This window comes from Lactuca sativa, chromosome 5, assembly GCF_002870075.4.
Source record: "Lactuca sativa cultivar Salinas chromosome 5, Lsat_Salinas_v11, whole genome shotgun sequence".
Classification (NCBI taxonomy): Eukaryota; Viridiplantae; Streptophyta; class Magnoliopsida; order Asterales; family Asteraceae; genus Lactuca; species Lactuca sativa.
The window spans coordinates 39,309,394-39,327,298 of NC_056627.2; the positions used below are offsets into that span (position 1 = coordinate 39,309,394).

General features: G+C 38.6%; 2 protein-coding genes across 2 annotated transcripts; both read right to left on the reverse strand.

The window, feature by feature from the left end:
* Positions 1-5,277: 5,277 nt before the first annotated feature.
* On the reverse strand, positions 5,278-6,966 carry LOC111900707 (RING-H2 finger protein ATL46). The gene has a single exon (XM_023896589.3). It carries the CDS (start codon positions 6,339-6,341, stop codon positions 5,364-5,366), a length of 978 nt encoding a protein of 325 aa, XP_023752357.1. The 5' UTR covers positions 6,342-6,966; the 3' UTR covers positions 5,278-5,363.
* A 148-nt stretch (positions 6,967-7,114) lies between these two features.
* Positions 7,115-9,888, reverse strand: LOC111900706 (protease Do-like 9). The gene is made up of 7 exons (XM_023896588.3): positions 9,135-9,888; positions 8,811-9,010; positions 8,355-8,727; positions 8,025-8,257; positions 7,824-7,925; positions 7,572-7,727; positions 7,115-7,478 (listed from the first exon to the last, which is right to left on the reverse strand). The coding sequence occupies exons 1-7, from the start codon at positions 9,679-9,681 to the stop codon at positions 7,380-7,382; spliced, it is 1,710 nt and encodes a 569-aa protein (XP_023752356.1). The 5' UTR covers positions 9,682-9,888; the 3' UTR covers positions 7,115-7,379.
* Positions 9,889-17,905: the final 8,017 nt, after the last annotated feature.

The following is a 17,905-nucleotide window of genomic DNA, read 5'->3' on the forward strand; positions in this document are numbered from 1 at the left end:
TCGTCGATTCTGTTCTAGTACTCGTCGAGTCCCATGAACTCCAGGTCTAAAATTACATCCAATGCATTGGGTCACTCTTTCTGTCCGGTTACAACCCTTCTAACACTCAACTGAGTTCTTTTGACCTTGAACATATATGGGACTCAAAACCTTGGACTCGTCGAGTCCCAAGAACGGACTCGCCGAGTCGGTCACGTCCACACTCTAAATCCTCGATTTCTGATGTACAACCTTTGATCAAAAGATAGATCCAAGCTTCTACAATCGATCTAGCACGTAAAGTTACAAACTTTACGTGCTTGCATGGGACTTTGAGCTCAAAAGACATAAAACAAGCCCTTATGATGCATGGGACCTTTCATGGGTGCAAAAGCAGTCCCCAACTTCCTTGTGACTCCCTTAATGACGTGATTCAGAAGCTCTAACCCCCAACCATGTTTGCAATCATGGTTGGCCATCAAAAATGGCTTATAAAAGCCCTAAATCTCCCCAAAAAGGGATCTAACAGAAAGAGCAAGGTTACAACTTTTTACCTTCAATGAACTGTAGAAGGTGCACAAACTCAGGTTCCCTTGGTCTTTACTTGCTCCCTCAAGCTTTTCTCCTTCCTTCTTAAGACCACAAGCACCAAAATCCACCAACAAGGCTTAGATTGCTTCAATAACGGCTAGGGTTTCAATGAGAGGTGTTCTGGGAACATAAGGGACGTTGTGGCCGACATAACACTTTTTAAATAGGGTGCAAAACCTCGGATTAGGGTTTTTGTCCAAACAGGGTCTACTCGTCGAGTCTGGGACCCGACTCGTCGAGTCCATCACTTAAATCCCGCGTCCCGTCCCGCTTCTACTCGGCGAGTTGGTCCTTCAACTCGCTGAGTCCAAGGCCAAAAATGCAAAATACTTAGAAAGAAATACGTACCAAGACCCAGGTGCTACACATTGTCAGTGTGGTATTGGTATTTGGGGGTAGCTCACTAAGACCTCGGGCTTATCGTTTTCAGTTTATTGTTTCAGGTACTTCAGGAGATCATGGAAAGGCGAAGGCGTGACCGTACCACTCCTCATCCTTATGATATGATTTTGGGATACTCTGATGGATATTGATTTGAAAACATTTTTGTAAACAATGCTATTTGACTTTCATTTATGATTGAAAAAGTTTAAAATTAGTGTAAAATTTATGGACATTACATTCCCCCTCATTCTCGGCTATACTAATAAAAAAAGGAAAAACAATGGGATAATTAGGGAGTGCCACCTCACTAATGTCCAGTGACGAGGCTATTAAGACCCAAGGTGGGTCACATGACCCACCTAAAATTGCAATTGCATTTATAATTTTTATAGTAATTAGTTTGGGATCTACCTTGACATAAGTTTAGGACTTACCTTTTCAAGGTACCACATCCATTCAACAACAATATAATTCTCAACATAACATCGTATATAAAGCAAATGATTTTGGTGTTTTAGTCATTAACAATTAAGCAAAAAGTGATGAACATCCAATTTAGCATTTGTTTACAAATTTTTAATCAGTTAGGTCTTTTAGCAATATTAAGCCTAGTTTTAAGTTGGAAAAAAAAAAAGAATTTTTTACCGGTATAACCTCTCGGTTCAACTAGTTTTTCATTAAACCAAAAGGTTTCTTTCTTTTTAATTACAATCGATTTTTTTTAATTTTTAAATAGATGACCTGAGAGGTTGCTATTTAACCGGTCAAACAGTTCGGTTTGGTTTTTTAAGGTCTACAATCCGACTCGAAACAAGTATTATTGATTATTTTATTTTTTATCAGATTCAATTAATTAGTGAACCATGTTGTGTCATGTTCTAGATTCGCCACTGCTAATGTCTAGAGGTTTTCCAAGAAATTGTACATCAAATATCTAATCTCATGCTCCTATGCAACCATCTTGTCTCAAATTCTCTCTTCTCCCCCTCTTCTTATTCTCGGTCACATTCATCCCATCCAAACCTCACACTCTCACTTCTAAACTTCACTCATAACTCTCAAGAAAAGCTCTCACATTCCCACCTCTTAAAGTTTGTGTGTATCTTGAGAAAGATCAAGAACTCTTCTTCAAAGATCACCACTCATTTGGTAAGCTACTCTCTAAGTATGATGGTTAGCTTCATTTTATGATAATCTTCACTCCTTAAACATTATTTCGTGATCAATGCCCTTAGATCCATCTTAGGTTCGAGATCTACTCAAGAAATCTTGCTAAGGGCCGAGATCTCTCCATTTTCTTCATCATAACCGAAATCATCAACCCATTTTGAGTTCATACCCCCTATTTTCGGTTTTTACTATGTTTTGGGGGAGAATACAAGTTGTTTTGTGTATATTAATGTGTATATGCATGATTTGTGTGTTTTTCATGATATAAGTGTGATTATGTGTTATAAACTTCATAAACTTGAAAATATACTAACTTATGATGATATTAATTTATTAAACATAACACTTATTACAACATATAATGTTAAGAAAAGGTTTTAAACACTTCAAAGTTGTTTAAATCTAAGAAAATTGCATGAGAGGGCCAAAAATGACAAAAAAAAAATCAAAGTGATGTTATTATATATATATATATATATATATATATATATATATATATATATATATATACCTCACGATTTTAAGGGACAAAAAAGGATTTATTTTTGCTAAACATGAATCTTTATGGTACTTGCGGTTTTCAAGGGGCTAAAAATGTAAATTATCACAAATGGGCCCCATTTGGGCTTTCACGGCTTTTGGGCCAAAATTGTAAATTTTTGGACTTTTGTGAGCTTAAGTTTCATTTTAAACAAAGTTGTGCCAAAAATGTAAATTTTCGATAAAAAGGGGCTGAAATTGTAAATTTATTAAAACTTTGGCCAAAAAGATAAATTTATTTATAAATGGGGCCGAGAATGCACATTTTCATAAACTTAAGCAAAAAATGATATTTTTGACAAAAGAGGGTTAAAAATGTTGTTTTTACTTAAAACTAGCCTTAAATACAAACTTTTGGTCTTAAAGGACCTAAAGTGTCATTTTTACCAAAAATGAGCCTAAATTGTAAAATTTTCGGTTTTAAGGACCAAAAATGTCTTTTTACTAAAAGTTGGCTTTTTAATGTCATTTTGGTAAACAACTAAACTTAACAACCAACATAACAACAAACAGATCAATTACGTCATTTACGTGTTTATTAGTCCTCGAATATAATTTACATGTTCAATGGGCCTTAGTTGTCCTTTTACATGTTTATTGGGTCTGGAATACACCTTGCATGCTTATTGGGTATGGATTATAAATTACATGTTTAGTGGGCCTTAGTTGTCATTTTACATGTTTATTTGGGCCTGGAATATACTTTACATGTTTATTGGGCCTTCGTGGTCCATTTACATGCTTGTTGACTTCACACATTCACAAACGTACACGTTGGGCTATGAAAACTAAATACTTATATGAAAATAATATACTCTGTGCAACTTCATATTCGCGTAAATTTGGTTAAGGATTTTGTGAGACATTTCGGTTGACACCTATTGAGTGCACAATCGTAGCTTGTAGTTATAACCAGAGTATCCTGGAGGGAGAGTGAGAGTTTGTGTATAGATCTATACGGGGGTGACACCCTACAGTTAGACTAGGCCAATCTAGAGTGACAAACCTTACCGTAAACCCATCGGCGTCCCAAAAACGCATGACATGCGAAATTGTCATTATTAAGTATGGTTATAACGACTCACTTAGAGGAATTAACATCATTATAAAATTTACAGAATACAACATTTGTCGATAATACGGGAACACACACTCATTTGTATTCAATTTTAGGGTAATGAAATCACGACGTCTTTTTATAAACAGACAACATCAGGTTGTCTAGAATTATTCACTTCATACACTCACAAACACTAACACACATGCATTAATACAAGATCTGACACAAACATTTCAAACCGTTTTCAGAAAATATCGGATTTTCTGGTGTTTACGAAGTAATACAAAACATTTTATTCAAACATGTTTATGAACTCACCAACATTATATATGTTGACTTTTTCAAATTAACTTGTATTCTCAGGGAATCGTTGAGCATGTTGTGTTTTGTTAGTACTATATTTGGATATTTTGGCATGTAATATTAAAATACTTTATGTAAATAATGACAGTTGTAATATTACATGTGTGATGATGATGATGTTTGGTTTCAATTATATACACTGTGATGATACTACAAAAATGAAGTCACCCAAGCCCCCGGACGTTTCCGCCGTCTGGTTCGGGGTGTGACAAAGTCTAACCCGACAGATTATCAATTGTAGACGTCACTGAAGTCGATACCTCCACCAAGAGGCTTAGCAAAAACCCTCTATGGAATTGCACCGGAATCGCTGCAATCTCTGTCATGAAGATGCTCAAAATCCGATATGTGGGTCTCTCTCACACACACACACACTCATGGCCGGTATGCCTCCCCAGTGAATCAAGCACTAGATACACCGTTGTCCACCCTCTTTCCCAACCACTGCCAGTCTGAGAACTAAATCAAGAACCATCTACAAATTTGTACTGGATCGTCGGTAGCAACACACGAATAGGAGGGGGAGCAAAGTAGTCGCCGATCAAGGGGGTATTTTTGGATCTGTTATGAACAGAGGAAAAGAGCGAAGAAGAAAGAGAGGCGGTTGTTGGTGGTTATCACCGCCGATAGTGGTGGCGATAGGGCATGCTTTGGCTGCTCCTCGTTGATTCTTTTTTTCCTGATCCGATAGAAAATGCGACATACAAGGGTTCAGGACGGAACGACGATCTTTAAGGGTGTTTGGGTGGCGTTGCTCGGCAGGAGGAGGAAGGAAAAGGCAGCTCCGGTGGCCGGCAACCTCTTCCTTGGATGGTGGTGAAGAAAAACGGGAAAGACGAGAGAGAGAGAGAGAGAGAGAGAGAGAGAGAGAGAGAGTCATAAGGACCATCTGTGTGCATAAAACAAATGATATATTTGTCATTTAACAAAACTTAACAGAATCTGTTACTAAGTTAGTCACAGGGGCTTTTTGTGTGCAATATTTGCTCCTTAGGGACCATCTAAGAGAAAAAAGTTCCATAAGTACCAATTTAAGAAAAAACTATAAAGCTAAAGGACCATTCATGTAATTTGTTCAAAAACAAAATAACGTGGTTAGATTACTCAATTTTCCAGAACAAAACTTAAAAAACAACCAACCAACCAACTACATTTATAGTATCACTAATTTACTTGAATGCATAACTATATATTGAATATTTCAGAATAAATTAAATACTACTAATTAACAGATTGGGAAATATTATGTTTAATTGTTTATCATATAGTACAGGAACTATAGTGCGAAAGGAACTACAGAAGAAACTCCTCCCATTTGAGTCTCCGATGAAGAAACTGAAATTTTGGGTTTCTTTGAACTAAACAACCAAACCTTGGAAACAGAAAAACTCTGATCATATTTAATCTTCCTCTCATCCATATGATCACCATCTTCTTCACTTTTTCCACAACCAATTACATCATCTTTTTTTACATTCGACGTTAATGACACTTCCAGATCCATATTATTAACCACATACCGAAAAGAACCCATTGAGAAACACCTCCTTTCATCCAAATTACACCTGCGACTACTCCCCTCCACTCCACTGGATCTTTCTTCCCCATTAAAGCTCTCGAGCTTTCCAAGCCTCACGGAAAGTACCCGTTGTATGTTATTATTCGTAGTAGGGATAGGGACACTAATGACATTTTCTTCCCTTGGACGTACATTGCGATTATTATTACATAATCGGTGGTGTTCTACTACTTGTATCCCCAAATTGACCCTGCAAAGAGGGCACGTGGAGTTTGACAGAAGCCACGTGTCGATGCAATGAGTGTGAAAAGCATGGCTGCAAATTGGAATCAACCGAAGTTTGTCATCAGGTGAGAACTCGCATAAACACACAGCACAATCAAATGGATATTGTTGCGACCCGATTATTATAATCTCCTTGTAGTTGAAGACAGGGAGATTATCGATGAAGGACTGGTCCAAGCCGGAATCTTGTAGCCGGAAAAGTTGTTGAAGCTGTCTTCCGAGAGACTGTTGGGTATATCTGTCGGACTGAGTGATGAGTACTGATGGATTATTATAAGAAGGTTTCTTTTTGAAGAATCTAAGAAGAATATGAAGAATTCCAGATATGAAGAAGATGGCAGCTACGGATACTATCAACCAAAGAAGAGCCGGACTGACTGTGATCTCCGATGGTGCAGGTAACTTATCGGCCCAGATGCCATTTTCTTGGGTAAGAAGCCATCTAGCCATAGCGAGGAGATAGAATTAAAGTTGTGGATTTTAAAGTAAAACAAGAGAAGCCAACAAGAACCATATAATTAAAATGAGAAAAAGAATTAAAGGATGATGGAGACGTTAGAGATAAAGCGTTTGAAAGGTCGTGGTTTTGGTTCCCAATAATGGCAGCAGAGAAGAACCCTAGAAGAGGAAAGTTGGTTAAGTGGTAGACAAGGCTTTAAGACTTTATATGTGGAGCTTTCCCTTTTTTGGCATGCCTTATGCCCTTATCTATTCTCTAATTGCCCACTCAATTGCTTGATCTTGATTAAGAGCATATTTCGTGAATTATATATATGTCCGTATTTAATCATCTCAATGAAGCAACTATCATTATTGATAAGCTATAATAATTATACTAATACACAATGTAAGTAGTGACTTGGAGATGAAATAGCTTGATTCAACTAATAGTTTATTTATGTTGTATAGATAAGATTCTAATACTTGGCATCTATTGTAATCTCTATTTTGTACACGTTATCTACATAATAATGAGTTTCATTGTTTTCCGGATAAAATTAATTCCTTTTTTAGTATAAACTGTACTAATTAACTTTGTATATATTTATCTTATCTTATTTCAGTACACACAACATTGTGTAACACTTACGATTTAGATGCCATCAATTATACAAAAATTCATCCCCAAATCAAAACATAAGAGAAAATTCCACCATTTTTAAAGATTTTTTAAATTCCACCATTACCAATCATACAACAAATGAAATCCGAATCCCAATCTGTTGAGTTGAAAGGCAACATATATAATATATATAATCACTACTTGTTAAACCAATAAATACCTAATAATCCAATTTTTCAAATATAATCCAACAGAATGGAATAAGGGTTATAATGAATCAAAATGTGTAGTGTATATATCCCAATCCCAATTCTCCTAGTATCCTTACCTAAGGACTATGGTAAAATTGACTAAATCCAGTTGACCACAACCAATTAAGGTAAGGCAAAAACACCATTCACCATTTAATGTTTATGTTTATGTTTTTATGTCTTGAGATCATCTGACATGGCACTTGGTATACAATGAGTCAACAGAATGTCCACAGTTGCTGCTTTTGCTGTCTTTGTCTCCAGTACCACAATCTGCAACAACACATTCCTTCCATTCACATCAAAAAAAACAAAACTACAATTTACAAATAGGGAGATAGATGTAGTATGTGAAGTGAAGCCTACCTGTTGATATTCCAATTCAAATTTCAGATAATCATCCCTACAGCTCTCCACCATATTCGCCAAGCTTTTCAGATTCTTCACTTCCTTACCATTGAATGCAAGAACCTGAGTGTTCACAATCTCCTCATATCCTATGTTGATATCAGCCACAAGCACCTTCACACAAAACAAAACCATTTTACTACTTTATTTTATTACATAGAATTGAATAAAGAATAAGAAAGTTTCAAGGGAGAAAAAAAAGTTTGGAACCTGTGAGACAACTACAATCTGTTCATCTTGTGACTTTGGCAACTCATGAAGAAGTTTATCCAACAGCTTAACAGGGGCATCATACCCATAGTCCTTTCCATACTACCAACATATATCATACATTCATTCATAAAGGTTACTCTAAGTAAAATAGAAATATAATAATCATGTATATTTATAAAGATTTTAAATTGTATGCACCTCAGATCGAAGATAAGGAACAGAAACTGTTGTAAAAACCAATCCTCCAATGATGTAGTATGAAGGAGGTCTACCCTTGTTGTGTGCAGGGATTAGCTTTTTGTGAGTGTCAAACTTGATGTTAAATTTCAAGATTTTAGATTCACGAAGGACTTTGATTTGAGCTGTATCTCCTGTATATTTATGGGATACAAGGTAGCTAAAACCTATCCTCTCTCCATGCCTAAAAGGAACTGAGTAAAGATTCAACAAAAAAAAAAAAAAAGTCATGAAACTAAACATTTGATCAAAAAATTATATAGATTATATATAATATTAATACGTTGTTACCTGTTCCATCATTGGCAATACCAACACCATCAAAGCTTAGTATAATATCAGATGGTTTTAGAACTTTATGCTCAGGGGCAGTAGGGTCAATTCTTCGAATTCGGACACCTTTCTGATTATCTTTCATCCCCATCGACTTACGCAAATCAGGGTTTTCCATCTTTTGCCACTCAACACCAAGAATGGGGAATCCAGTATATGATCCATTTTTCTCATAATCTTGGATGAAGTGCATTATAACAGGGGTTGGAATGACATATCCAATGTTTTCAGCATCTTCGTGTTTAAGAGACTGAAATGCAATTCCAACACAATTTCCCTTGTCATTGAAAGCAGGTCCACCAGAGTTCCCTGAGTTAATTGCAGCATCTATCTGCAAAAGGTTGAAGAGCAATTTCTGTTAGTGAATGAACATGAATGTCAAACATGGTTTAAGAATAAAGAAAGTTCAATGACCTGTAATCCCAAAAGCTCAGTTGACCCATGAACATAAGATAAGATCTCTATACGTGAAACAACTCCACTAGTGACGGATATTGTATCGCCTCCGATTGGATACCCCACAACTGTAACCGCATCTTGAAGAGCAGGCAAATCCCCAAACTCCACAGGTGATACATCAAGCCAAAATTCGTCATCATCCACAGTAAGCAAAGCTGCATGAATGGATAAACAATGTCATGACTGAAAATGAAAGTTCCCTTTGCAGGTATCATACGTAACTATTAGCTGGAAATGACTATGGCTCCTTAAGCAAAAATGAGAAAATTTTAGACTCACCAATATCACATTCGGTTCCTACTGCAAGAACGGTGGCGACATATTTCGTATCGGAGCCACGTTTCTTGAGCTTCACTTGAGTATAATGCTCCACTGAGTGCGCGTTAGTCAAGACCCTCCTCCCACTAATCACAAAGCCACTACTGCTAGAGCTATACTGCCTCTTCCTCTGCCACGGCAGAGAGAAATTGGGCTCAGTATGCGTGCAAAACACCTTCACCACCGCGTCCATAGCCGGCATCACCCTAGCCATCGCCATGACCACACTATCAAGAAGCGAACCATTCCCAGTAACATTTCCATTGCCCTCAACACACCTCGAAGGGGGAGATGAAATTAAGGGGGGTTTAGGGTTTTCCATGGGTTCCCGGCGGCGGCGGAGGTGGTGATGGTGATTGGAATTGGAATTGGAGGTGTCATTGTTGTGGGTGAGATCAACGTCGTCGACGGAGGGCGAAGAGGAAGTCGCTTTGGAGATTTGGAGATCTAGGGTTTCGGGTACTCGAGATTTAGGCGTACGTCCTCGTTTCCGCTTGTTATCCACCATGTCTGGGATTTCTTGCGATGAATTGATCGAAAGTTACAGAGTGGAAGCCTGTAGATACTCGAGTATCAAAGAGAGGAAATACCCGATGAGACGGTGGTGGTACGGTGGCGACTGGCGAGGGGAGGAGGAAGAAATTGCTGTCTTGATGTTATTACAAGGCTCAAAGGCGGGGAAGGTTTAGATTGCGATGATACGCTGTCGTTTTTATATGGAAGACTTGACGAGGAAATGAGGAATTTCCGTGAAAAGTTGTATTAAACCATAACGTGAAATTTTGTATTAAACAATAACTTCCAACTCAAGAAAATAGAAATGCTTCACAAAAAGGAAATATAGAGTACATTTTAAGTCTAATAATTGTAGAACTTTTTTAAGAGATTGACGTATTAAGTTCAAACAAATTCAATTAAATCCTAAAGTTAAACAAAATCAAAACGACATCTTCAAGATTTTTTTTTTTTAATTTGGGCTAATTTAATCATGGATTAAATACATAAAATAATGACTTACTTATATTGTTTATCGTGTTACAAGCGTACTTTATGAAGTACATCATTAAATTTTTATATTTTCTACCAACAATGACAATATATAATATGGTCAATAAGGTAATCATAATATTCGGCTGATTGTTGACACCAAACCAAAATGTGTCACCATTACACGGGTTTCTAATACAAAGTCTTTATTTTAGTTTCTTTTTAGACATGATCACCACAAACCAATCCAAAATAGTTTGAGAAAGAAGACAACAACAAGAAGTTAGCTTGATTTGGTCCACAAGATGATAAACAATTCACAATTCTTTGTTAATCAAAATAAGTAATACTTATTAGAAAACGCAAGTCCCTCCTAAATGGATTACTGGTTTCTTCCTTCTCAATCAATACTAACCTTCTCTTCCTATTGTCTGAGATGGCTTTGATCTTAAGTAACAACCCATGTGTTGGTTTTTTTTTTTTTTTTTTTTTTTTTTTTTTTTTTGAAAGAATGAAAAGGAATAAATTAACCATATATAAAAAAAAAAAAACTTGTCCCTTTTCTTTCTTTTCTATTAAATTTTGTCTGGATAAATGATGAAAATAATGATTAAATGTGATCGTTTTAATATTTTTTATTTTCGCATGAGAAATGGAATGAAAAAATAAATGAACACAAATTTATAGAAATTTAGAACTTAATATGGAAAGCCTCCATTTCCCTACTTTTTTTATTTATTACGTTGTTATTGCGAACTAAACAAAAAAGAAACACTTATATAACTTACTAAATTAAGTCATGTCATGGCTTTATGATTATGTGTCTACCACACAATCACATGAAAATAATTATGCATAATCTACTTTGATGCAACTATAAAAAAACAAAAGGCTCCCATAGCATTTATCATTCCTTTCGTCTCAGCACTCCTGCGAGGATGGATCTTCAATTGCTCTCTCAATCATTACATGTATAATTCTAGACATCGATTTCTTAAAATGCACGTGTTAATAAGACATCATTTATTCATACACCATTTTATCCAGACAAATACCACCAAATGGTGAGAAAAAAAACTTTTGTAGGCATTCATAGGAAAGTGCAATTTTTGAGCAAGAAAGATCTAACGTTGATGATAGGTTTATATATACTTACTTAGATTAATAGTGGCATTGGAAACATGCAAATTAATCTAAGAAAAGCAAACAACTAAAACCTACAATGATATGTAACCTAAATAATAAGAACAACTACAAGAGAGATCAAAAACACTAACCTTTAGCAACACCAATTTGCTTTTCAACATGTTCAAGGGACAACCTCTCGGGAATTATGGTTGGCTTTGGAACATGCCTATGTTCCACAAACCTCTTCAATGGAATACACCTTGAAGACTCAGTTACTGAAGATACAAACGAAGCATGATGAGTCACCATCCACCTATCTAACCAGGGACCTTGGTGAGTGATAAAGTTGTTAAAATTATCACACTTAATCATTCCAACTTCCACAATGGACCATAATATGTTAACTTTCTTAGATATACTATAAATGAACCATAAAGAATAAAATGGTTCAAAAAATGATTACATAGATGGAGATGAGTTGCTTGATGGATCTTTGCGCTAGAAAACTTATTCTTTTTCCTTCAAAGGTCACCAAATCACCAAAATGAGCTCAAAATCTTGAAAGGGTGCTAGGGTTTGATCTTATGTAAATAGAGGAGTGATGGAGACTGGGGATGGACAAACCCCAGCTATCACATCCTTTAAATAAAAAAAATAGGGTTTTGACCCTGGAACGTCACCACGTCGTGGCCAATACATGTCCATGTCATGTCCACTTAAAATGATCGCGGTCCCAAAAGGCGCTGCCATGTCATGGTAATCCTCTTCACCAAGTCGTGGCTACCCAAAAATTCGCACAATAAAAGCATAAAATTCATACCTGAAAAACTGAGTGTTACATTTTCCAATCAGTTCCTTATGTGTATTTAATCAAACAAAAACCAAGATTTTCTTGATGGGCTATTTGTCTTGTAAAGCGGGATCAACCGGTGCAGTTCATACTCCATCCAATAAATCAGGAAAAAAAACATGATGATATGCTTCAAGGAAATGAAGATTTAGGACAAACCATCAACAAAAAGACTCAACACTTTGACTGCAATGATTTAGAAGAAGCCACTAATAATTTCTTCGAACAGAAGCTCCTTGGTTGTGGCAGTCGTTGATTAGTCTACAAAGCACTCCTCCGCAGCGGCCATTTCGTCGCAGTAAAAAAACCCTCATATCATAACCATCGTCATTCCGTCATTTCTTATGGGTTTTGGTCATAAGACATCCTATGTGCTAATACAAACCCTAATGATTGGATCTAGGTTTCTCTATTGTACATGCAAGTTATCCAAGGCTATAAACCCTAATTCTATCATACAAGTAATCATATTAACATAAGAATGGGTTTAAGATATTACCTTGATTGTTATGTAGCAATAAAAATCCCAAATCCTTCTTGTATTGACTTTAGAAAGCTTAGAGTCACAATTGTCACTCCTCTAATGGTTCACAAACACCATAAGCAAGAGGATGAAGAGGAGAGAGGATGGAGGTTGCCCAAAAACGTGTTCTAACCCTAGAAGAATGATTCCCCACGTTTTTGGGTTATAAGGGTCTTATATATAGTTAGGCAATTAGGGTTATCTAACAAGGAAACCCTAATTTGGATGCTTAAGCCCTAAGCAACCCATGGACTCCTTTAATTAGGGCCTTGGACGATTTCCTTATGGGCTTCCCCATAGAATTCGTCCACTCCTTAATTTAAGACAATCCATAGCCCAAATTGCAATTATCTTATAATTACAATTCCAGTCCCTTAAGTTTAGTTAATCTCTTTTAGTCACAAAACTAATTACCAATTAATTATTGACTAATATTAATTAAACAATATGATTTCTCCTTTAATATATTATTCTCATAATATATTAATAAATCATATTTAATCCTTTCTCTCCATAATTCATCCTATCAAGTTGCTTTGGTGAAGGCAACCCAAAAGGACCATGCACCATCGGGTCAAGTACATACCAAAACAGTTATGGACTTAGACACTAATCCAACAGTCTCCCACTTGGATAAGTCTAATAACTATTATGCGTATGACTTCATATCCTGATCTGCAATCGTAGCTTTCCAAAGCCGCTGTCAACTCTGATCCTATCAAATACGCGTGTCCTTTAGATAAGGGATCATATATTCCTCCATTCTAGATATCGTATGAGATATGATTTCAAATCATTCTCTTTGTACTATATCTCGATTCCCGATTTATGACGACTGACTAATTGAACAAATCAAATTAGCCCTAGCCCAACCGAGCATTTACGTTTGTCATCATTAAATCATCGAGGGGCCCAAAGATATCGCTTTTATCCTACTTTGGATAAAAGGAACGGATAAACTTTGATACAATGCTTGCTTGCACTTACTCACCGAATCACACACAACAATATGTTTTATGACACCAAGTTACTAGTGCGTTTACATATTATCAATGTGCAACCGATTTGCAAGATACAACTCACACATCTTGGTTTCAAGAATATAAGATGTTATCGTCTCACCAATCACTCGTAATACAATTCATGGAGTGATCCAAGTGAGCGTGGGTTTAATCCAATGCTCAAATCATATTCATAAGCACTCATGAACGTTGCAGCAAACATTTGCTTATGTCTAATACTCTTTTAGACAATCCACACACCAATTCACGACAGTCTTCATTCATATCTACTTCCAACATATGAACGACTGTGGCCCGTTCGAATAATTCGATTATTCTTAATAAATTCAATTATTCTGGAAGTCAAAACATGCAAATGTGAAACACAAGAATAATACTAATCCCATATGGCCTCAAACCTTTGAGTATAAATAAAACTCCTTTTATTTATCACCATATCGATTACTCATTATTTGTCGTTTCGGGTAATCAACTTCTTACTTGAATTATTACACTTGTCTCATGCTCCTAGCATGCACACAATGTTTACCTATGGTTCTTACTTTGTGAAATAGATCAAATTGAACACATTTCCAATCATTTTCATTTCACAACTCCAAATCCTTTTTCATAAGTGTAATAATATCAAATTCTTGCCTCTTATAGAATATGTTAGATTCTAACATTTTATGCAATGATCCTTTCGTAATGTCACTGCACCAAAGTCACAAAGACTATTGTCAATGATATTACAAAGTTCTCTATTGGAGATTGTTACAAGACAATTCCTTAGATATGATGTCTCGGCCGAATGAAACCCTTGTCTAGCAGCTCCTGCAGCTGTGTAGACAACTCCTGCATCTCAGGGGGAGCTAGTCGATACGGTGCCTTGGCTATCGGAGCCGCACCAGGAATTAGGTCGATCCTGAACTCAACCTGCCTCTCAGGAGGTATCCCCGGCAAATCCTCGGGAAACACATTCGGATAGTCTCGCACAATAGGAACATCATCAACTGTCGTCTTGCCCTTTTCCCGGGCATCCAAGACGTAAGCTACAAAACTGGCGCAACCCTGCTGAACATAGCGTCTCGCCCTTGCGGCGGAACAAAAGGTCGGTCCCCGCTGTGGCCTCTCGCCCTGAATCATTAACTCTCCCCCACTGGGAGTGCGAACCTTCACTAGCTGAAGCTCACAATCAATCACCACCCCATTGGGGCTTAGCCAATCCATGCCCACAATAACCTTATTCCCTCGCAGGGGAATAGGTACCAGGTCCACTGAAAACTGCTCATCAAACAACTGAAGAGAACACCCTCTATGCACTCTGCCGACCCTCACGGTCCTATCATCTGCTATCTCAACCTCTATTGGACAATCCAACTCCCCTGGAGCTCTACTAAATCTCTTACTAAGAGCAAGCGATACGAATGATCGGGTAGCCCCCGAATCGAATAATACCATAGCAGAAATGCCGTTCACAAAGAACGACCCTAAATAAAACATACAATCATAAGCAATATCCAATCAATAATAATAATAAAGAGATGAAGGGAAGATACATACCCGTCACCACATCAGGAGTCGCTCGCGCCTCCTCTGCTGTCATCTGAAACGCCCTGCTCTTCGCCACTGGCGTCTCGGCTCGACCCTGCCGGCCATCTGTAATCCTCAAGGTAGCAGGGGCAGGTGCAGCCACCTTCCCTGCTGCAGCTAAACTCGGACACTGGGACTTTTTATGTCCCCTCTGATTGCACTGAAAGCAAATCAGATTTGATGCTGCAAAGGCAGTAGCAGGGACCGTACAATCCCTACTCAAATGCCCAATCCGACCGCACTTGTAGTAGCCGGAACTCCCTGCCTTGCACGCCCCCTCGTGCAATCTCCCACACTTGCCACATCGACCGTGGCTCTGCTGACTCCTAGATCTGTGGTCTGAAACCTTGGGCTTTTTGCCCGAACCGCCTGAACCCGAAACCGCCTCCGGTTTCCTCATCTTCTCCATCTCGAGATCAATCTCCCTCTCCCGAGCCCTAGCAATCATGTCATCCAGCGTTTTACAGCTGGACCGGCTCACAAACTGGCGGATATCGCTCCGCAACATCTCATGATAACGGGCCTTCTTCATTTCCTCATCAGCTACGTACTGAGGAACGAGAAGAGCCCTCTCCCTGAACTTGGTGGTGATCTCCGCCACTGTCTCTGTAGTCTGGGTGAGGTCCTGAAACTCCGTAGCTAACTGCTGCACCTCAATAACCGGTGCAAACTCCGCCCTGAACATGGTAGAGAAATCAGCTCAGGTCATGGCGTCCAATGCTGCATCATCTCCAATGGCATGTCCGACCTCCTCCCACCAATCCCGTGCCCTGTCCTTCAGAAGACAGGACGCCAATCTGACCTTGTCCCCCTCGGGACACCTGCTAGTGCGGAAAGCGTTGGCCACATCCGCCAACCATCTGGTACTCGCTATGGGGTCCCGCGCCCCATGATAGTCCGGAGCTCCACACGCCCTGAACTCCCTGAAAGTAAGGGTGCGCGACCCCATCATGGCCGCCACCTCGGCACGGAAGGTGCCCAATCTCTCATCCATCAGCTCTAGAATTCCCTCCTTGATCGAAATGAAGATCACAAGAGTCTGCTCTATAATAATGCACGTAATCTCCGAAGAAAGAAACTCTCAGGTCTGCTCATCCATACGCTCGTCCCGAGCCTGAACCTGATCCCTCCCCGGCACCTCCACTGCCGGCTGCTGGTCTCGAACGCAAAACCACCATTCTGAAACACATCACAACTACATCAGAAAACTGAAATATCTCAAGGGATCATTGATACTACAACTAGCTTCCTGGTCTTGTCTCGGCCTTTCTTGATTCGAGTACGGATCCTCTGCTTTCAGTAGTACGGGCCCATACTACCTTCCACATCTATCCGTACTTTCTTCAAGAACTGCCTTGACTCCACCAAGTCACTTCTACTACTACTGATCTCTACTACTCTCATCCTAGGCTTGCCCTAGGGAAACCTCAGACTCAACACAACTAGTCCTCAGCTGCTGAAGGCCTCCTTATAATGCTAATTAGCCACCACCTGAACACCATCACATGTGACGAGGCTCAGATAATCCTTCAAGTAAAGTACTCGTCCCTATAACGGTTGGACTCAAACAAGAGCTGCGCAATAGGGCCAATTCCGGCACTCTGGGATTATTCAACCCTGATCACATGTGGTGTGACGTGTTCACCTAATGGCTAACTCCCATCACTCAGAACCCCACAAAGCACGAAGCAAGCAGCATTCGGATAAAGGAAACATACTCAGGCAAAACTATTCTCATAACGAGAAACTGTACTAACATACAATGCTAAGCTCATACTATCAGGCATAACCTAAACAGGCTATCCTACTGCTGTCTACTCAATACTAGCATGCAATACTCATAAAGCTGTAACACATAAAGCAGGCACATAAGGCATCCTCCTAGATCCTTAGTCCTATACTAGCATGCTGTTCTACTGAAACTGAAACTGAACAAATAACTTGTATGGGTAATTTGGGAGTACTTACTTGAGCTCGGCTGATCGCATGCACCACACCCTTATCTCGTTTAAAAATTTCCTTCTTTCTAAGTGCTTTCAAAATTCTTTTTAGAAAACATTTTCCTTTTAAAAATCTTTTTATTTCCCCTTAGTTTGAGTTCAGATACACCCGGAAGTGTATCCGAATCCCTCAAACCAGGGCTCTGATACCAACTTGAAACGACCCAAAAATACGACCCGAAAATTTTATTTTTAATATAACCAAAAGTCATAAAACTGAGTATATCATAAATAAACCATGCGTTGCATTTCTCAAAAACCACGCTGAAATACTGTATCAAGAAAACTGTGTCACAACTGTATCAAGACATATCTAGGAAAACTGAGTCAACTCCCAGGATAAAACTGAAGCTGTGGTGTGTGCAATGCCATCATCCCGAGCTCTTCCCTTTGCTTGCGGAAGTACCTGAAACCAAAACTGAAACTGTAAGCACGAAGCTTAGTGAGCTCCCCCCAAACTACCACATACCATACAATACATATATAAAGCACATACTGGGCCTTGCCCACTGCATCAGACCGAAGTCTGGAACTAGCTGCATCGGACCGAAGTCCGGAACTGACTGGGACCTTGTCCCCTGCATCGGACCAGAGTCCGGAACTAACTGCATCGGACCGAAGTCCGGAACTAACTGCATCGGACCGAAGTC

Excerpts from the sequence above, each read along its gene's own strand:
- LOC111900707 (XM_023896589.3), bottom strand. The coding sequence starts at position 6,341 with ATGGCTAGATGGCTTCTTACCCAAGAAAATGGCATCTGGGCCGATAAG.
- LOC111900706 (XM_023896588.3), bottom strand. The coding sequence starts at position 9,681 with ATGGTGGATAACAAGCGGAAACGAGGACGTACGCCTAAATCTCGAGTA. Across the intron at positions 8,728-8,810 it reads CTGAGCTTTTGGGATTACAG|ATAGATGCTGCAATTAACTC; the intron begins GTCATTGAACTT and ends AACCTTTTGCAG. Across the intron at positions 7,479-7,571 it reads TTGAATTGGAATATCAACAG|ATTGTGGTACTGGAGACAAA; the intron begins GTAGGCTTCACT and ends GTGTTGTTGCAG.